The sequence below is a fragment of the Octopus bimaculoides genome, chromosome 14, assembly GCF_046866305.1.
Source record: "Octopus bimaculoides isolate indiv1 chromosome 14, ASM4686630v1, whole genome shotgun sequence".
Classification (NCBI taxonomy): domain Eukaryota; kingdom Metazoa; phylum Mollusca; class Cephalopoda; order Octopoda; family Octopodidae; genus Octopus; species Octopus bimaculoides.
In genome coordinates this window covers 2,576,572-2,599,453 of record NC_142941.1, presented here as the reverse complement: position 1 = coordinate 2,599,453, position 22,882 = coordinate 2,576,572, and the positions used below count along the sequence as shown (strand labels likewise).

Here is a 22,882-nt window from a genome sequence, read left to right as displayed (position 1 = left end):
AAAAATGTGACACTCATCCATAATGTTACGGTGACTCATGATTCTCTCAGACCATTACTTAATAGAACTAATAATGTATGGTTTGCAGAGAACTGCAGACATGCAGGCTACTAAAAGCACCCAACTCCTTTCTAGCCAACTCCTTTCTTGGGTTCAGTCCTGCTATGTGGCATCTTGGGAAAGAGTTTTCTACTATAGTCCTGGCTGGCCAGAGCCTTGTTAGTGGATTTGGTAGACAGAAAGTGAAAGAAGTCCCTGAGTTCAGTGTCACATGGTTCTGGGTTCAGTCCCACTTCATGGCACCTTAGACAAATGTCTTCTACTATAGCTTCAGGCTGACTAAAGCCTAGTGAGTAGATTTGGTAGATGGAAACTGAAAGAAGCCCATTATATGTATGTATCTATGTCTGTACATATGTACTTACATATGTATATGTGTATGTATACATATTTATATATATGGTCGATGCCAGTGCCGCCTGACTGGCTCTCATGCTGGTGGCATGTAAAAAGCACCCACTACACTCTCAGAGTGGTTGGCATTAGGAAGGGCATCCAGCTGTAGAAACCTTGCCAGATCAGATTGGAAAAAAACTGAAGCCAGTTATAACTTATAAAATTTGAAAACCACACTTTATAACAATGATTGCAACTTCAGAATTTCTTCATCCTGCTCTCTAAGCATAAACTGTTTCACAAATAATATTGTCTCTAGTGCAACTGTAACCATGAAAAAAAACCCAACCAACTTCAACCACATACATATATAGGGTCAACAGCAAACCAAATCAAGTCATAATACAACCAACAGACTCATACTTTCTTGCAACCCAAGCAGAAAAAATGATACTTCACTATCCAAACATATATGAGCACTGAAACCAAATAGTACCCCATTTAGCATTAATTGCAAAATAGTGTTCCGAGCACAATCATACCAAGGAAACAACAAAACCTGCCAATTCTGTACCAATAAATCCAGCCATATTCTTTTATTTTGGAACCAAATGCTGAACCTTAACTCAGAATTAATCTTTTCTTGCAAACACAAAACCTTTAAAATGCTAAGACATTTCAAACCGATAGCTTTTTCTGATAGCTAAACATGACAATATCTCACTCACTTCCTCCCGTCTTACCATAAACAACCTTCATAAAAAACTTGAACACTATAGCTTTCTACTCAACAAATACTACTACAATCACATATATTTTTTTGTATGCATGTAAGCATAAATATGCATAATTGTGTGTATATATACATGTGTGTGTGTGTTTGTATGCATATATGCAATTATAGCAGTTATAATTTGTGAAGTTTTAGCTTCTAAAGAGAAAATTCAATTACTAATTTTTGTATTGATTACTTTTTTTTCAAAATAAACACAATGTTCTATTAATTTGTTCACCATCATTGGAGGTAAGATTATAAAGTGGGATAGTTTAAAGATATACATAAATAACTCATTTCCATTTTATATTATTTTATTCAAAAATTATGAAAGACATCTCAGGTAGAACTTGCAATATATATGGGTAAAATAATAATTATGCAAAAATCACAACGTTCTAATATTCCTTGTTAGAAAAAAATTTGATAAGAAAGAGGGATATATTTGACAATGACATAAAATATGTTTAAGATAAAAGGACACATTTCCATGGGTAAGCAAAAAGTTCGGCTGGTTGATCTGCTGTTATACTCGCTCTAAATTATGAGCAAGGAAACATTGAAACCTCTTTCAATGATATTAACATAAATGATACATAACAAAACATGACCAAACTTTTGGGTTTCCGCATAGGAGGGAGTGAAATCTTGTAAAGAGCATTTGAAATTAAGTGAAATAAGAAAAGTAAACATAATTTGCAACTGCTTTAAATTTCTGCCAAATAGATAAAGAATTGATACTGGCTGATTATATACTAGAGACTATAAGAGACTATAATTTGCAAAGGATTCTAAATTAAGTGAATACATTTTACAGTGCATTTGTATTAAAGAATTATATATCTAAATATTCCATATAAGAAAAATGAAAAATACTGCTTGATTTAGAGGAAAAAATCTCTTTTTAACACTATTTCTGAAGAAATTTATATACAAAAAATATTAATAAACTAATTAGATCAACCAACTGTCAGATACAAGGTGAAATGATTACAATGATAAAAAATATGAAATCAAGAATGATAGATGATTCCTTTTAGAACAATGTCTTCCATATAGTATATACACAATGGCTGCTGAGAAATCTTTAATTTTTTTTTTTTTTTTTTTTTTTTTTTTACTAAAATGCTTCAGTTATGATATTGCTTGTATGAAAAAATATCAAAGCTTGGTTTGGAAAAAAAAAAACAGTTTTGGAAAAATTTTCAGTAGTTAATGCATTAAAATGGATAATTTGGTAAGTTTGAAATCATTAAATTTGAGGGAATTGTAGCTTTATTTTTTGTGGATTCATCTTTGATAGACATGTTATTATGTATATAGTAGATAGATTAATGTGATGAATTGTATAGTTGAGAGATTTGTGTGACACCTTATAAATGAGATGTAGACTGCATAATGACTTATATAATAGTCATAATTATAGGATGGACAGATTAATTAGCATGATGAGTTCTAGTGGATGTAATAGTTTTTTTTTAAGTATGTACTTATCTTACAACTGATATACTTACAAGGTAAAAAATAATGTTATCAACATTTATTTAACTTATTTTATTTTCATTAACTTACACATACTCACACACACACTTACATATTTGGAGAGAGAGAGAGAGAGAGAGAGAGAAAAGTATGCTGCATTGCATAAGTTGTTTTCGAAGTGTTACACACTCATTTCAAAGTAACATAATTTAATTGCATTTCACCCCAATTCTAATTAATCAATTCCCTCAGTAAATAGAGTTGTTTTGTTTAGAATCCTCTCAAATATAAATATTGCTATAAAATGTTGTATTCAAATTACAGATTGACTTTGATAATGAGCCTTGATATGAAGCCAAATAGCATTTTACTCACTTTTGTAAAACTGAAAGCTTGTAAAATCTCTCAAACACTCTAAAATTGTATCTAATTATTAGTAATATGTAATTCGACACAGGAAGTTTTATTCCCTAATCTAGCTTTAACTTAAAAGTATCAGAATGAGTTAACTTCTATAATAGCTTACTTATCAATGTGCTCAAAACCCAGAGCAGGACCAAAATATCTAAAACTGGATTTAAGTTCTTTATCCATAGGGTTTATAATTCTATTAGTCATACTTCAAAAGAAAACCATTGAAAATTATTGGGAAATAGCTATATTTTCTTCATTCAATATTTAGAGTATTTAAAATGGCTAAAAGAAATAAAGAAGCTTTTAATGAATACATTGAAGTGATGTAAATGAAATATTTATAATCTTGAAGTCAAATTTGATACGAATATAATGCATATATACCTATAGTTTTAAATACATAAGTATCTAGTTTTGTTATTTCTGATATGCTATCTATGATTCATAGAACTGAAGTATTTTAGTAGAAATTATGACCTTGTATATATTCACTGCACCACGTTTTGTTTCCTTAAATTATATTTTAAAATGATTTTTCAAATTAGGAAATACTGATATCTTGGGAGTAAAAATATTTGCCATTGTGAATATGTACAATATTTTTTTCTTCTCTGTATGTCTGTGAAATTTGAAAGTTTTCTATCAAACTGTTTGATTCTGTGATTGAATGTTTTTCATCATAAATATTAGGTTAAAGAATGGAGTTGCTGTCTTTATTCAGTTCCTCATTATTTTCTTTGCTGGTGTTGCTGCCCTTTTTCCCATTTATTATTATTCTGTATTAATTAAAAAAAGTATATGTGTAAACAAAATTCAACAGCATTACATTGATGAAATTTGTGATATAAAACAGTATCAATATAACTAACATACTGAGTAGTTTTTACCTTACATACTTGGAATTTCTTCATAATGTCTCCCTCCTCCTTCACGTAATTTGTGTCTTCCATCTCTTTGAGCTGGTAGTGTCTCCAAAGTATAATCAGGAACATCAGTGTTGTGTTCCATAGCATCATCATTAGATGTTGCGACTACTGGTTCACTGTATTTCTATAAGAAAAAGGAAAGTAAAAATGTGAAGCATTTGTATTTTCCATGAAACATTTTATTAAACAATGTTTTAAATTGTAATCCCTTGCTTTGAAATTTCATGTTACATCAGTTACTTGCATAAATTATAAGGCACTAAAAGAGAATGACTCTCCCCAGACACAACAGAATTAATGAGAACTGTTTCATCTAATCTTGAATACCTGAAATGAAGTTATATATATATATATATATATATATATATATTTATCAGAAATTATTCCAACATCCATTGTAGATTTCTAAAATATAATAAATGTCTCAGATGAATTATTATAATTTTTATATAAGCACCATATTATGATCAGAGATTGAACCAATTAAAATATAGTGTAGTTATAAATATTGTAAATGTACACTGTTTAGAATTTAAAAGTCCAGGAAATTAGAAACTTTGTATTTAATATTAAAAAGAATTAACTTCAACATAAGTGATTAAATTTAAATATGTTGCACCTGGAGTTATCAATATTTACCTGTGCTGACTTGAGAATATTTCTTGTTATAATTGGTGCTTTGTATTTGTTCTGAGCTAAGTTTTCAGGATAAAGTTGATGTTTTGTTCGTTTTGGAAGAACATTTCTACTGATTATATTCTCAGAATTCATTAATCCAATTGGATTGTTTGTTTGAATTAGGAGTTGTCTCATTTCAGAGTTGTATGGCGGTTTCTTCCCTGTTCTTACTGTAGTAGTTCCATGTTTAACACATCTAACAATACACAGCGTAATAGAAACAACAATAACAACAAATACTATTACAGCTGCTGCAACAATGATAATCAATAGAGTTACATCAATCAAGTTATCTGATTGTAACTGAACAGCTGTCAACATTGGAGATGTTTTATTGCTAACAGTGAGTGTCAGGGAAACTGTAGTTGTTGCTGACTGCATTGGTGTGCCACTGTCTTTGACAATAAATACCAGTTCATATGCTCCTGCATCATCTAGGTAAACTTTACGAGAAAAATACACCACACCAGAATGAGGTTTTATTGCAAACAAGTTTTTGTCGTTGCCTTTAAAGAATCCGTATGTTAGGAAAGCATTGTTTCCATTGTCCCTGTCAGAAGCTCTTAGAACAGTTATGTCTTTTTTACCTTGTGGATAGTAATGAATATCTAGATTGTAAGGGTCAACACTGGGAAAGGTGAAAAATGGTGCATTGTCATTTTGATCTAAAATTTCAACAACAACATTGGCAGTGTCATTCAGAGAAGGCAATCCATTATCTTTCACAAACACTTGGAACTTATATACATCTTGTTTCTCTCTGTCCAATGACATTGTAGTTGAAATAAAGCCATAGCTAGTAATTATAAAAGGAAGTGAAGGTTTATCCTTGTTTGATAAAAAATATGTCAGTTGACCACCTGGTCCTAAATCAAGGTCAGTGGCATTGACAAAACCAATAGGGAAGTCTTTATCTTTATTTTCATAAGTAAGAAACTGGAAGGTATCTTTGGTAAATTTTGGTTGTACATCATTAATGTCAGTCACTTGGATGGATAAATTTTCTGTTGATATGAGAGGAGGTAGACCTTTATCCTGACAAGAGAGAGTGATTTTGTAATGGTCTTGTGTCTCTCTATCAACTGGCTTTTCAAGAACTAAGTTGTATTCCTTAGACCCCATTGACCGTAGTTTAAATTTGTCATGTTTAATATCACAACTGACCTGCCCATTAAGTCCCACATCATTGTCAGTGACCATCACATAAGCAATGAAACTACCAACTTTAATATCTTCAGGAATGGTTGCTGTGTTATCATTTTGAGAAGAAATAAAGTTGACATCAATATTTGGAGGGTTGTTGTGTTGGTCAATAACATTTACTAAAACAGTTGCGATGGAACTGAGAGGTGGACTGCCTCCATCTCTGGCTTCAACAAATAACTCAGAAAGTGTTATTCCATCTAACTGAGAATTGTAAACCATAAATATCTCTCCAGTCTCTTTATTTAATTGGAAGTATTTTTTTGAAATTTCAGGCGTTTTTGGACTGAAATAGTAAGAAATTTTCCCATTTTCACCCAGATCTAAATCAGTTGCAGATATCACAACAACTGGTTTTGTTTTTTCATGAGTTGATTTTAGAGAAATGTTGTATAAAGGTTTGGAAAACACAGGCTGGTTATCATTCTCATCTTCAACTGAGATTACAACATTTAATACACTCTGCTTTGGTGGTGTTCCTCCATCTTTGGCAATAACATTAAGTGTAAATGAATCTTGAATTTCTCTGTTTAATGGTTTCTCGAGAATAATCCTTAAGGAAGAGATGCCATCTGCTCTTTTGAAAACAGATAAGGAAAAAGGCTCGTCTTCTTTTTTCTTCAGTTTATATTCTATAAGTGAATTCTGAAACCCAAGATCTCTGTCTATTGCATTTGGAAGAGATTTTACAGTGCCTTGAATATCTGTTTCTGAAAACTTAATATTGACTTGTTTCTGAGGAAACTCTGGTTGATGATCATTGATATCTTCTATTATTAGTTTGATTTTCAAAATCTTTGTGAAACTTTTTGTTTTTCGAACTGCAACTTTAACTATTCTAAAACATTTTTTGTTATATGTACACAAAGACTCAGCATCCAGTATTTGAGCTGTGTAAAGCTTTCCTGGCTTTGTAACATTGAACAGTTGTGTTAACTTTTCTTTCAACTGACTGAATGTTATCAGACTTTGTTCTGATGACTTGATAGTGTCCAAAAAGGTTGAGTCAGCAGCAATATCTGCAATATATGTTCCTGAAGGTTTCTCTTCTTGCACTCGGTAGGTAAGATCTATCATTAGACAGTCATGCAAGAGTGACAGTACTATACACAGTGATAGAAACATATTTCTGCTTAGTACTGCTTTTGATTGAAGATATTGGGTTTTGGTTGCAATAATTTCTAAAACAGAAAACAAACAGAAACAATATCAAAATGTATTCAAACAAATTTTGTTTACAATTTATATTTAATAATAATCAATAAATCAATGAAGATTAAAAAGCAAATTAAAACAAATAGTTAATATTTTCAGTCGTAAATAATGAAAATAATCAGCTTATTTAAGTAGAAAAAAGAAAAATAAGAGTAAAAATCAGTTCAGTTTTATAGAGAAAGAAAGTTTTTGGGAAACTATAATTCCTAGCTCAAATAAATCCACTTCATCTACACAGGTATGCTCTCCAGAAAGCTGTGTGATTAAAGCCCATTTATCTTCTTTGCTTCATCATAAACAAATTTCTGCAGAAAAGGAGAGAAGTGAGACATTATGTTATTATTCTAAACAATCTTATATTTCTACTATAAATAGACTTTAATCTACAATTCATTCTCATAATTATTTCTTGACAGATAGCATTTATCCTGAATTTATAATGGTAGATGTGGTTCATTAAGACACGCATCTGTGAATTATTTAGGATTTAAAAGGACTTTAGAAAGGAAATGTTCAAGATAAAGATTTTAAGATCCAGATCATTTTTTTTTAAGGTTTTTCACTTTTTAAAAAAGTCTGGAATGACAATCTGTTAACAATTTGTGTTCATTTGTTAAGAAATCATTCTTGTCAGCTGACATGTTTCAAAAGTCAAATTAAAAAACAAAACAAAATTTACGCCTTATTTCTCAAAATTCTTACAACATTTTTTATTAATGATTTTCTACTACTGAAAACATCTTGGAACAATAAGCAGCTAATTAATTGCTGCATTGTTGATAATTAGTGCTTTAACTTGTTCTTAATTTAATAATGATTTCTTATATAACACAAGGTTGAAAATAGTTGATAAAGTCAATTTAGGTATTTAATTAGTACTTATTTTACAGGGCCCAAAAGAATGAAAGCAGAGTCGGACCTGGTGGGATTTAATCTCAGACCATAGTAGGATGTAACTAAATATTGTATGGCATTTTATTTAATTCTCTATCAATACTGCCATTCACCTCTCTTATAACATAAATTAGCAATAGAAATATGCTTTTCTGAATACAACACATTGAGATTCAAAGTCATCAGTATACAAATGCCAACAAACAACTTCATTAAAAAGCGTGTATGATTTAAAATTCTTGAAAGGATTTCATAATCTAAGCCCTGGATGTTTCTGCTTGATTGGGAAGATGTATGCTATTATTCATACCAAACCCTATTCTATGTGTAAAACTAATTTTAAAGATATATTATATTTGCATTTTATAAAAACATTTATTCTCTATAAGACTTAAAAGTTGCTGAGTTTTTTCTTTGAATTTCTAAGCATGAATCTCTCCTATCGCAATCACCACAATCATAATATTTATTTGGCTCTGCTTTGCCACCAAATTTGTGGTTTTGTTGTTATAACCAAAGTGTGGTAAATGTGTGTGGCATAGTGGCAGGAAAAATGGATGTTAAATGATGATGATGATGATGTTTTTTCAATAAATCTCAAAGCATTTATTATAAGGAGTTTAGTCTCACTTTCTGGATATCTATTTCCAGATCTTCATATTTGTTTAATTTTCTCATTTCTTATAGAGATGTATATCATCTTTTGGGACTGATATCTAATCCAAAGCTGCTTCCTTTCCTCGACAACAATAGCCAACTAATTAGTCTTGATTCCACCATCTTTGTGTGTGTGTGTGTGTGTAGGGGCACATTCATGAATATAAACACTTTGTTATTCCATGAAACTTTTCTTGGTGTATATTTATTCTAACTCTTTTTTGTTGGAGTGTCATAATCCTGTTATGACTTCCAGTATGAAAACCCTAACTCTATTGGTCTGGAGATGTGCTCTTTCATATGTAATAGTGGAGGAATATGAAATGGAGAAAAGATGAAGTGGATGCATTAGAAAAACATGAAAATCCCTAATTATGATGGAGTGCTCCATTTGAAGGCAAATATCAGTCAATTATGCATGAAATGGAAAGTCTGGAAGAGAAAACTTATTAACATTTCTGATTGTGTAGAAGAAGATTGAAGGTTTTTACCTTGTAAAAGGTGAAGAACTACTTAAATATGTTGTAATATAATTAGAACTTAATTAGCATTGAACTTTAAGAGGAGACTGTATTCTAAAATGTGATAATTTGTGAAATAAAAAGAGCATTATCAGTAATACTTGGAGTAAAAGAATTATGACTTGTTAAACTTGAAGAGAAATCTGTGTACCAAAGTAGAATAAATTGCAAAAGGATGTCTAAGAAGAAATGCAGTTACATGGATCGTTACACAAAGGTAGCAAGAATGTCAGAAATCATGAATGAACATGGGAGAGAGAAGCAATTTGTTCGTAGCTGCTCAAGATCAAACACTAAATATTATTTCAGTAGATAAGCATATGTAAGCAATATGAGCAAGTGTAAAATATCGATTATATTGTAGCAGATTGTAGACTATTAGCTCAGAAAGGTCAATCTCAATTTAAATTGGTCACTTGATAAATAATATGGATACAACACTTCACATGAGTGGTACAATCACATACCAGAATGAATCTAGTATACCAAAGATCCTATGGGATATTGACATCCACACAAACAGAATAACCAAACTTCAAAGACATTATACATGACATGGAATATAAGAATACTTCAATGATAGACACTGAAATTCCTTCAGAAAAAATGTTGCAAAGCAGAAAAGAATTGCAAAGTATACAGAATTAAAAGTAGAAATGCCAAATATGGGATGATGCCCAGAAGGATAACTGAAAATCATATAAATTATTACAGGTACATTGGGTTCAATCACCTCACCTAAAATTATCATACCCAGCTTCAAACACCTCATTTTCTTAGAAAAGTACTTTCTGCATAAACTTTCTTCTTGGCTCAAGTATTGGCATTTAGTTTAAAGAAAAAAAGAAGATCCATACTGAGCAGTAATAAACAGAGAAATAAAAACTAGACTATAAAAATGTTGTTACAGAATGCCATACTAAAGCAATGCCAAGAAAATCTCCTTTCGATTTCGATTAGCAAATCTTTATATTTTCTGAGCTTATCGAATTCTCCCAGGCACTGAGCATGCTCATGTCAATCAATAAACAGAATTTATTATTTTGGTCTTTCACAACAATATTCTTTTATTCTTTTATTTGTTTCACTCATTTGACTATGGCCATGCTGGAGCACTGCATTTATTCAAACAAATCAACCCCAGGACTTATTCCTTGCAAGCCTAGTCCTTATTCTATTGGTTTCTTTTGCTAAACCGCTAAGTTATGGGAACATAAATGCACCAACATCGGTTGTTAAGCGATGGTGAGGGGAATAACACATACACACACACACACACACACACATATATATATATATATATATATATATATATATATATATACGACGGGCTTCCTTCAGTTTCTGTCTAGCAAATCCACTCATAAGGCTTTGGTCAGCCTGAGGCTATAGTAGAAGACACTTGCCCAAAGTGTCATGCAATGGGACTGAACCTAGAACTATGTGGCTGGGAAGCAAGCTTCTTACCACACAGCCATTCTTGTTGATGGTCTGGTCTGTACATTATTATTATTATTATTATTAAGGCAGTGATCTAGAAGAATCGTTAATACACTGGACAAAATGCTTAACAGCATGTCTTCTGTCTTTATATTCCGAGTTCAAATTTCATCCCCTAAATTACAGGCCTTGTGTCTATAGTAGAAAGGATTATTGTCATTATTACTCCAGTCAAAGTTAACTTTGCCTTTCATTTCTCAAGGTACCAGTCAACTTCTGGAATTTAAATGACTAACTCCACTTTCAAAATTGCTGGCTTTGTGTCTAAGTTGTTGTTGTTGTTATTATTATCATCGTTATTATTCAGTAGCCTTATTTTTATCACGTTTTCACTAGACTACTGAGCACAGCTCTGTGTGCCGTGGTTTGTTGTGGTGTTCTTATTTTTACTGTATTGAAAGTGTTATACGATTTTTGTCTATCTTGGCTCTTATTCAATTAGTCTTTAATGCTTGATCTTGTGCTGATACTTACAAACTTTCTGTCTCCCATTTCAGCCTTCCTTTCTGTAACCATAACCATGTCTCACTATTACTATTTTCTGCCACTCTCGTTGGAAATCTACCATGCAAAGACTTTTCTTGCTGGTCAGATAATCTTACTTCTTTTTTCTGTTTTTTAACCTCATTTAGCTTTTTGATTTCTTTATCTTCTACTGTTATTCTAACAACTCTTGATAAAATTTCCTCACTATTACCCACACAGGAGGCTATATTGACTCTAGTTAACTCCTCATAGTCTGCTACTGATATTGAACCTCTGCCATCTTCCTTTCTCGGTAAATATAGTCTTGCTATTCCTGCTCATGGATGAAGTCCTCAATTCATATTAAATTCCTAATTAGTTCTTCTGTCTAGATTTGTTAATTCAGATTTTGCCCTATGTACAAAAGCTGCTGAATATCTATGTAGCAATACTGCCCAAGTATTTACAGCCTCCACTAGATTCAGGCCATTTAGCTTCAGGTTCATTAACTCCCTTACCCTTCTGATGTACTCTTTCTCAATTTTCTCTTTCATTTCTATAGTTAGTACAGTTCTATATTTAAGAGATGAGGAATTATGTACATTATTTACATTTGACGGATGTTTGTCCTCATCTTGTTTGTTGTTAACACAACGTTTTGGCTGATATACCCTCCAGCCTTCATCAGGTGTCTTGGGGAAATTTCAAACATGGGTTCTCATTCCTAAGGTATTTTTTGATGTTATTATTATCATTATTATTATTATTATTATTATTATTATTATTATTATTATTATCATTCTGAGTTCAATTCCAGGCAGTGACCTGAATAATAATAATAATAATAATAATAATGATGATAATAATAATAATATTGAAAAATACCTTAGGAATGAACCCAGGTTTGAAATTTCCCCAAGACACCTGATGAAGGCTGGAGGGTATATCAGCCAAAACGTTGTGTTAACAACAAACAAGGTGAGGATAAATATCCGTCAAATGTAAATAATATAAATAATATAAATAATGTAAATAATGTAAATAATATAAATAATGTAAATAATGTAAATAATGTCTATAGTTAGTACTCAGTCAGATTCTAATAGTCGTAGATACTTATAACTTTTTCCTTCTTTCAGCGATTATAATGTCTGGTAATTGAATGCCTTCACTACTGACTACTAGTCCCTTTTTTTGTGACTAATATTGCACACTTATCTCTGCCAAATTCCATACCTATATCTTTGCTGAAGAGACTCACAGTTTGGATTAAGTAATCTGTCTCTTTCTTATTCTTACTAAAAAGCTTCAGATCATCCATGTAGAGCAAATGGTTAATTTTTCCTTTACTATCTCTAAACTGATACCCTGCCTTTGTCATTTTTAATACTAAACTGAGGGTGATTAATCATCATCATCATCATCATCATTTAACGTCCGTTGTCCATGTTGGCATGGGTTGGACCGTTTGACTAGGGCTGGCAAGCTAGAAGGCTGCATCAAATTCCAGTTTGATTTGGCATGGTTTCTATGGCTGGATGCCCTTCCTAATGCCAACCCTTCCTAACACAAACATTGTTGGCCTTGTGCCAAGATTTGAAATCCTTATTATTATTACTGTTGTTGTTGTTAAGGCAGAATTGTTAACACACTGGACAAAATGCTTAGCAACATTTCTCTCCTCTCTACATTCTGAGTTGTAATTCCACCAAGGTCATCTTTGCCCTTCATCCTTTCAGGGTCAATGAAATAAGTACCAGTTGAGCACTGGGGGCTGATAAAACTATCCCCCCTCCCACTAAATTTGTCCCCATAATAGAAAGGCTCCTCCTCCTATCATCATCATCATCATATGGAGGATTGATAGTGCTATGAATTAGCAGAATCGTTAGAGGATGGTGATATTTATTCTGGTAATGTTCTTAGTTCTCATCCTGCTGAGGTCAATGTTGTTTGGTAAAAGAAAATATTGTGTGCTGGGAACAATGATATTAACTAACCCCATCCCCTCAAAGTTGCTGGCCTTGTGTGTAAATGAGAAACAATTATTACTGTTACCATTATCATTTGGCTGAATCATAAAAATGTCAAGCAAAAAGTCTTTTGGTATTTATGGCTTTTTATGCTCCGAGTTCAAATTCTGTTGAAGTCAACTTTATCTTTCATTCTTCCAGTGATAGTAAATAAAATACCAGTTAAGTATTGGGGTTGATTTAAATCAACTGACTCCTTCCCCTTAAAACTCAGCTTAATTTTTTTTTATTACTGATATGGCAAGTTTGCTGAGTTGTTAGAGTGTTGGATAGAAAATCTTGTGGAATACATTTTGGCTCTCTGTGCTCAAATCTCACTAGGGTCAATTTTGTCCTCATTTTTTAGACTGATAAAGTACCATCCCTTTACAATACTGGGATCAATAATTAGAATGGTATGTAGGTAAAATCCTTAAGCATTGGACAAAGTGCCTAGTGGTATTGCCTTGGCTCTTTATATGTTTTCAAATCCTACTGAAGTCAACTTTGCCAGAGTTGACAGAATAATGTATTCATTAAATACTGGGGGGGGGGGGGGGGGGGGGCAATGGCCTTGATTTACCCCCTTCCCTTAACATTGCTAGCCTAGAGACTAAATTAGAAACAATTATTATTGATGATGTTGCTGTTACTGAATTCTCATAAAAACTAATTATTATTGTAAATATTGTAAACTTGCTGTCAGGTTACAAATTAAGTCTGGAGAATCAGAATTTTTGTTGGTTATATATTCATTGAGAAAAACTAGCAGTTGTCTAGGAAAAAGCTGGAACTTGCAATGCAAACATTCTGTTTTGTTTTTTCAAATTACCTTACAAGAAAATTTCCAGAACTTGCATCTCTAATCTAATTACTGCATACATCTGTTCTTTCAATTGCATTTAAACAGTGTTGGTATGATTGGGAAAAGTTTATGAAAGAGGATACAAATATGACCCTCTAGTGGAATTGAACCTATATCTTGTTATTCTACCTTATTCGTACTGAATATAAATGTACTTGTTTTACATGTACTTTTTGTTCATTCTAAAGTTAACTATCAATGAATTTAATACAATTTCTTTATTATTTTATTTGAAAATGTTAGATATACACAGCTTTGCATGCATACATATGTACATATATATATATTCATACCCACACATATGCAATAAGCAAATGAAGCACAGATGAAAAACCAAAAATCACTGAAATCTCTATTGTAAACCAATCAAACAGTATTCATAATATAACCCACTTCTCCAATATTATTACACAACTATTTTTTTTATTACTGTTTTATACTTTGATGAAATTATATTTACAAAAGATTGACAAATTCAAAGAATTAGCAGAAGCCAAACTCTATAAGTCTGCCATATTTTATTTGCGGCTCAGCAAGTTATAATTTTATTATTATTATTATTACTATTAATTTTTTTAATGTAATTCTCAACAGCAGCAAGCAAGATACTTAATATCTATGAGTGATATAAAATTAAATAATTTGATATATGATAATTTTTGCAGCATATTTCTTGCAGGTTGTAATTCTGTAGATATTTACTCTATATTTCTTTGCCACCTGTAGTTCTGCATTTCTTAAAATCTATCATAAAGAGTAGCTGTATCAATATTATTGTAGTGTAGTTGCTACATTCTAAAAACAATTTGGGTGAAAACTGCAGCAAAAATATGCCACAGAATGGCTTGTATTATTCACCATAAAATATTAGGTGAAATAGAGTGAATTTACATATTTTGAATAAACCAAATTTCTCTTTTTCCATCTACAATATCAAACTGAATGCATTATATTATAAACATTGATATGCCAATGAATATTTGAAAAATATTGGATTATCAATTGCAAATAAAGACAACAAATGAGATGAATGAGTTGATAGAAAAATGCAAGAAATTGTTAGAATAAAGAAAATAAAGTAAATACCGCTATTATTAGGATATCCATTGTTACTTCAACTGTAACTGTAGGAATGTGTCATGATAAAAGAGATCCAATCTGACTGCTGCTGTAGTAGTGTGACAATGATTTTATGTTGATGGACTGGAAATAGAAGTCAAGCAGCCAACCTGCTGCTATGCTAAGGTTTCACTTGCCACTCACTTTCTTTAGGCTTCTTCTTCCCACCACTCTGTCTTGATTTTCTTTCAATCACTCCTCTCTCTCTCTCTCTCTCACTCACTCACTATCTCTCTCTTCCTTCCTTCCTTCTTTTTATTTTCCTTTCTTTCTTTTTTTCTCCTTATGTGAAGCATTAACAATGTAGTTTTGATTTTGATAATTATAGCTGTAAGGCTTATGTATATCAATTTAAGTGCTACAAAAAATTGAATTAGATTTACTTGTTATAAACATTTATTATTATGTCATCCTACCCCTCCCCTCTTGTTGCTTAACACTTAGGAAAATCATCACAAGCACGTGAAATCAAATTCATATATTTTTGTGTTTAGATAATTTTTCAGATTTGCGTTTAAAAAACCGGAATGTCTGACATTTAACTAGTTCATTAATTTTTATTGAAATGTTTCATTAAACTCTATTGTTAATTTTTTTAAAGTATAATCTGCAATATTGGTCACATACTTAATTAATCAAATGCTATTATGTAAATATTCTATTCTTATAAAAATAATTTGATTTTATTTTGCCATCAAGAAATTATTTTCATGTAATTACCTCAGTAATTACCCCAGAAACGGCAGTCTCACATGAGACTGCCATCTGGAACTGCGTTACTCTTGTATGTGCTTCCTCCATTTATGATATGCAGCATTTTAAGAAATTTAAGCAATGCTTTCAAAGCTTGCGTCTACCACTTAGTTCTTTGGTCTGCATATCAACACTTTCTACTTTATTCTTTCTGGAGCTACTAAATATAAAAATACAATGTCAACCACATAAAAGTTTTATTTTAATTTTTCTAAATTTCAATTTCATTACTTTTGAATAAAAAAAAATTTGTGTCTTATTTAGATATTGATTTGTAATTCAGAATATTATTTAGATCTAAATTTTAGTTTTGTTGAAATTATTAAAATTCTTACTTCTCTATTTTGGTAAGTATTCTTTAGCAAAAGATAGAATTGTATACAAGATAAAGATTAGATATTTTATAATATCTATTTTATTGTGTCCCCACCTATCTGAATTTAAATCCTGTCTCTAAAAATATTATCTTTAATCTTAATATTTTTAATTGAATAATGATTAATAGGGGTGGAGTTGTGCTTTTTTGAAAAGAAAACTATTTAGCAGTTAATTTGTTTGTGGGTGAATTAATCAGGAATTATATGTTGTGTGATCAATTGAAGCACTTGGTGTTGCATTAATGTTTTTTTCCTTCTCTTTTTTTTTTTGTAAAATATATTCCTTTTCACTGAAAAAAAAAAAAAGAGAAAGAAAACATATATTGCATCAACCCTAATTGTATCAATTAGTTAATTCTATATTTCAGTTATTGATAATGATATTCTAAATCACTGGATTTTAAATCTTGCAGAAAATACTAATTGTTAAGTTTTACCAAAGAGTTGTTTTACACTGAATAACTTAATTATCAAATATGCTCTTCACTATTTATATACAATATTGAATTATGAACTAATTACGTTTTATCTCCCAAAATCTTGCTTCGTTCTCCTGTTTTTAGATCCTTTAGGGAACAAGTGAAAGCTACAAGTGAAGTTGTTGCATCAGTTTTGTTCAGATGCAGAACATGAAGATAGCTGACTCATTCTTTGGGAGCAAATTCTGATTCAGAACGCTGAATATACCATACTTCACTGTTGTCTTGGATTATGTTAAACAATCTGTTATTCAGTGTTCTTGTTTGTGTGTAACCACAGTTTGGTCTCAGTTGACTAGATCTAGTCGTGTAGTGTTTAGCTAAAAACATGCATTGTAACAGTACTAGTATATTCAATCAAGTTTGCTGTCCAATCAGTTTCGATAGGTTTAGAAATGTTGGTGATGCAAGGTAGAATTAATTGCTTGGGTTTCATTAGTAGGCTATAAATAGTAGTAGAGTCTTCAAAAGATTAGGTTCATTTGCACAATATTACTATGATATGACTTTTATCAAGAATGGAATATTTCAAGATAATTTGATTTGAGAGTGTAATCTAATTATGGATTTAACCATATTTTGCAGTGAGTAAAATGACTACCTTCCTTTCTAGATTATTTCATTGCACTCTTTCATCGCTAAAGTCGACCTCAGCGGAATTTGAAATCAGAAAGTAATGGTAGACAAAATACTGCTTAGCATTTCACCTGGCATGCTAACGATTCTGCCAGGTCACCACCCTATTTTAATGAGTGTACTGGGTGCTTTTACACAGCACCAACATGGGTGCATTTATGTGGTACTGGTACAGGTGCTTTTTATGTGGCACCGGCATCCGTGAACCTGCAAGGTTGTACTGGGTACTGTTTTTTTGGCACCAGCACTAGTGAAGTCGCCAAGTACCAGCAAGGTAAAAATCCCTCAATTGTTTATGTATATTTTTAACACTGATCTCTAGTTGAAACTCACTAGACGCTCAGTTTTGTTAATATGTCCCGCAAGTGATGTAATGATCAGCAGGACAACTGGTGTTGGTGTGTTTATGTCCCCATAACTTAGCAGTTCAGTAAAAGACCCGATAGAATGAGTACTAGGTTCACAAAGAATAAGTCCGGGGGTTGATTTGTTTGACTAAAGGCAGTGCTCCAGGATGGCCACAGTCAAATGACTGAAACAAGTAAAAGAATAAAAAGAATAAAAAGAATATATATATATATAAGTTTATATATTATATATACTTTTATATGTATATATATATTTAAAGGGTTGAATGCGAGTTCATCCTTTGTTGAACTGTGTTTAATAAGTTAAATCATATACTTAATATTTACACACACACACACATATATACTCTTACTTGTTTCAGTCATTTGACTGTGGCCATGCTGGAGCACCGCCTTTAGTCGAGAAAATCAACCCCAGGACTTACTCTTTGTAAGCCTAGTACTTATTCTATCAGTCTCTTTTTGCCAAACCGCTAGGTTATGGGGACGTAAACACACTAGCATCAGTTGTCAAGCGATGGTGTGGGGGACAAACACACATACATATATATATATATACATATATACGACGGGCTATTTTCAGTTTCCGTCGACCAAATCCACTCACAAGGCTTTGGTCGGCCTGAGGCTATAGTAGAAGACACTTGCACAAGGTGCCATGCTGTGGGACTGAACCCGGAACCATGTGGTTGGTAGGCAAGCTACTTACCACATAGCCACTCCTGCGCCTATATATATATATATAAATATATATATATTTAGATAGTGGAAGTTGAATTGCGACTGAGTAAGACCACATCTTAAACTCATTTCATTCTATGAAACACTTTACATTTGGTTTTCCTCTTGCTGCTGACGTCTCATATGGCTCTTAAAACCTGCGAGGGACTTGCAAGTCATTTGACATTGATTACAAGTCAGTTTCTCAGCAGTAGCAGCCTGATTATTCAAATGTTGGGATTTGTAATGCTGAGTGAGTCCACTGGCTGACCTACACATTTTATTACAGAAGTTGTGTGAGAGATCTTGCTGAATGAATGGTGGGATGGTGTTGTTTCTATGATTACGCTTATGGCTGAGTATACCTACCTTTAAGTACCAGGCATGACCACACTTGTCTCATGAAAGAGACTCTTTTGTATCCTTCTGAGGGAGAGGGTTCACATCCCCCATATATTCACCATTACATTTCAACTCAGTGTATGCAACATTGTTGTTCTTGCATCGATTAACACCAAGCAATCAGATTCCTTCACAATACTCCACCTGATGCAAGATTTTCCCAGGTGCTAGCATCAATATTGATCGTTTTAAGTGTATCTTTAAGGTTGTTGTTGATATACTTGCGTGGCTTGCACTAAGGGTGTTTTCCCTGCTGCAACTCGCTATACGGCACCAGTTTTGAGTTGCATGTCTCCTCTAAGTGAAGAAGATTACCAAACCATTCAAGTTGGTGCTTCATGATCATGGACATGATACTCATCGTTTTCACCAACTGCAATACTTTCATATCATGTACAAGATCTTCAGTGTATTACGCAAACATTGCCGGTAGAATCACATGACATTTCACACGTACGCGCACACACACAGACACATACATATAAGTATATATTATATATGCATATGTATATAGATATATATATTTATAAGTATACATACATGTATATATATATATATACACACACACATATATACATACATATTCATACATATATGTGTACACACACACACATAAATACATAATAAACATCTATACATACACAACACACATATATGTATGTTTGTATACAAGCATATATATATAAAGATATTATATAGATACACATGCATATTATATATATGCAGTGTATATACATATATATTTATACACCTAACCCCACTATTTACTGACTTATATATATATATATATATATATATATATATACACATATATATTTATACACCTACACATGCACATTTACATTTGCATACATGCATACACACATCTACACTTACAAATCTGCATAGATGTGTGTGTATATATATATATATATATATATATATATATATATATATATAAGCTTTGTTCTGTGAACTGCAGATAGAAATTATATATTCCATTATTTGCTAAGATATTGAAAATGACAATGGTTTATTCTAGAATCAGTGTGAATGGTAAGTGAAAGAGAGAGAGAGAGAGAGAGACCGTGGATGTCAGAAATCGAAGCATATTTCATGCTTAATGAAGCCTAGATCAAGTTCAGCTGACAGCATATGACTACTATTTATGTTCATTAGGAGACAGCTGAAAGCTCTCTCAGTGTTTGTTTTCTTCTTTGCCTCACTGTGTGTGCATGCGTGTGTGTGTGTGTGTGTGTGTGTGTGTGTGTATGCATATACATACTTATACATATATATATATATATAAACTATATAAGCAAGCTGGGGAAGATACACTGGTTTGTGATCTATGAATGTGTGTGTGTGTATGAACATGTGCGTGATGGAGTGAGAGAAACAAACTACTACAAAAATAAATATATCAACTAACCAAGCAAGAGAGAGATATGCTTAGCATTTAGAGAGGGGGGAGGGAGAGAGACTACGGACATGTGTCTCCCACAACCATCATCACTGTAAGCTGCAGCAGTTGAGAGCTGGCTACTAAGGTAGTCAGCTACAACAAAGTGTAATAATGATTTTCAAGGACAGGCGTGTGTACGTTCATTGATGCAGTGTGGCAGTGAAAAGTGTTCTGTAGTTGCAGTCACGAGACACTTTAGATTCATTGAGAATTTTCACAGCAATATGATGATAGCTTTCCACTTGGCAAACGTTAAGATTTCAAATCTTGAATATAATTACTAACATTTATATCAATATTTTTCCTCCTCCTCCTCCTCCTCATCATCACCATCATCGCCGCCACCATCATCATCATCATAAGCAGCAGCAGCAGTGTATTTTTGCTTTTGTAGGAAGAGAGACTATGCAAGAAACTCGCTCTCTACCCACCCAATGCAAAAATTTTCATTTGTAGTAGTTTCAGAGCATTCTGCTAAGGTAGTTACTTCTAGGGAATCTATTCTCAAACCCATACAACTTATGCCAGCATGGTAAAAGCAGACATCAAGATAGTGATGATGGTGACGATGTGGTATTGACGATTGAATATTGTAGTTAGAGAAAGTATGAGAGTAGCAGCAGATCACTTTATTTTCAGCAAAACCTATTGCACAGGAATAACTGCGTACTTATATATTCAAACTTAAATGTGTTTAATATTGATTTCTAACATAGGTACAAGATTGCAAATGTGGGAGGATGGGTATAATTAAATCAACTTCAGTACTAAACTGATACTTATATGATTGTGCATGTATGGATGGAAAGCAAAGTTTGTCTCAGCAAGATTTGAAACCAGAATATAAAAGTACACGATGAAATGCAGCAAGGCACTTTACCAATTTTGCCAATTTGTAATGGTGACCTACCTTTTGTAGTAACGAGATTGGCTTAGAAACAGATTAGATTGTTGTTGTTTAGCCCCAGTCCAGCAGACCTGTGATCAAAGGTATTCCAGCCAGAATCATCTCACTTTTTTTTTCTGGACAACATATCAAGAATTCAACATGTCTTGGTTTAAGACAGAATGATGTCATTAAGAGATAAGTAAATTGACTTGGAGAGGTTCTCTTACTGCAGCACTTGGCCAGATGGTCTTCATTTTTTTATTTCAAAATCTTCTGTACTTGAGTCAGTAAGAGTAATAATTTCTGGTTTTAATTCAACCTCATTTATTTTTAGTAAAAGGGTTTTGTATTGGGTCATCCCATAAATAATGCGGGTTTTTTCAATTGCATGAACTAAAAGTCAGAGGGGGAATGGGATAAACTATCTGCATCAACATTCTTTATTCTTAGTGAAAGTTTTGAAGAGTGCAGTTCGATTTTAACAGTTATTTTTTTCAAAGCTATAACAGAAGTGACAAAGGAGTATATTTGGCATATTTTGCTTTATGAGTTCAGTAAAGGCAACAACGCAATGGAAAGTGCAAGGAATAATAATGTAGCATATGGGGATTGGACAATAAGCATAAGCTAGTGTCATCAGTGGTTCCAGAAATTTCAAACTGGAAACTACAGCCTCGATGATGAGCCTTGTTCCAGGAGATCTGTAGAGCTTAATGAGGATGTCCTGCAAACCCTGGTGGAACAAAATCCCATCGTAACTGTTAAGGAACTAGCAGAGAAGCTTGGATTTGGTCATTCAACCATTCATTGACACCTTTGTGCCATCGGAAAAATCAGCAAATTGGGTCAATGGGTTCCTCACAAACTTTCTGAGTCTAATCATGTGCAGAGAGTGAATGTGAGCTTTTCTTTGCAGTCATGTCTCACGAATGAACCTTTTTTTGGACCAAATAATAACTGGTGGCGAGAAATGGGTTCTCTATAAAAATGTCAAGCACCAAAGTCAGTGGATAGAGAAAGAGAAACGCCAAAATAAAGAAGAGGGGTCTTGCAAGTCTACCATATAGATGGAAGAGCATTGTAGAAAATGAAGGAGAGTATATTTTAGATGAAAAAAGAACCTTGTTTATCTTAATTTTCAAAAACTAAAAGAAGTATAAAAAAAAAACGTATTATTTATTGGATGACCCAATAGCTTTAAAAGAATTTATATTAACTTATCCTTTCAAAACTTGGCTGATGTATGTAATTTAGGTAACACTTAGTAAAACCACAGACTAATTATATCACACAAGTTGAAATACTTTAAATATATAGTTTATCAAGTCAGCAAACAATGAATTGGGAAACCTCTACTCATCTATTTATTTATTGGTGTAAACTGGTGTGTTAAATTGGTTCTTTTTTTTTTTAATGCCAAATATGTAACCTAGTGATGTGAGAAATAGAAGTTGAAAAAATTAGTACTGGATTTGATAAGGGTTAGAAGTGATGCCTCAGCATGGCCACTGTTCAATGACTAAACCCTATAAAAGAAAAAATGGGTCAATATTATCTATAACTAAAGGTGGTGGAGCTGATAGAACAGTAAATCTGTAATCAATATTGCTTTCAATATTTACATTGTGGTCTCCTACTTCTAAGTTCAAATCTTGTCAGTGTGTTTTGCTTTTTGCTTTTCCATAGTCAATA

At 32.4% G+C, this 22,882-nt stretch overlaps 1 protein-coding gene across 1 annotated transcript in view; it reads right to left on the bottom strand.

Moving 5' to 3' along the window:
- Positions 1-1,467: 1,467 nt before the first annotated feature.
- LOC106877102 (protocadherin Fat 4) overlaps positions 1,468-22,882 on the bottom strand; it is a 72,864-nt gene continuing 51,449 nt past the window's right edge. The window contains exons 13-16 of the mRNA XM_089363298.1: positions 11,227-11,463; positions 4,633-7,055; positions 3,955-4,117; positions 1,468-3,843 (exon numbers count right to left, since the gene is read on the bottom strand). Of these exons, the coding sequence (XP_089219424.1) occupies positions 3,956-4,117; positions 4,633-7,055; positions 11,227-11,463 (2,822 nt within the window). The 3' untranslated portion in view covers positions 1,468-3,843; position 3,955. The remainder of the gene's footprint in view (positions 3,844-3,954; positions 4,118-4,632; positions 7,056-11,226; positions 11,464-22,882) is intronic.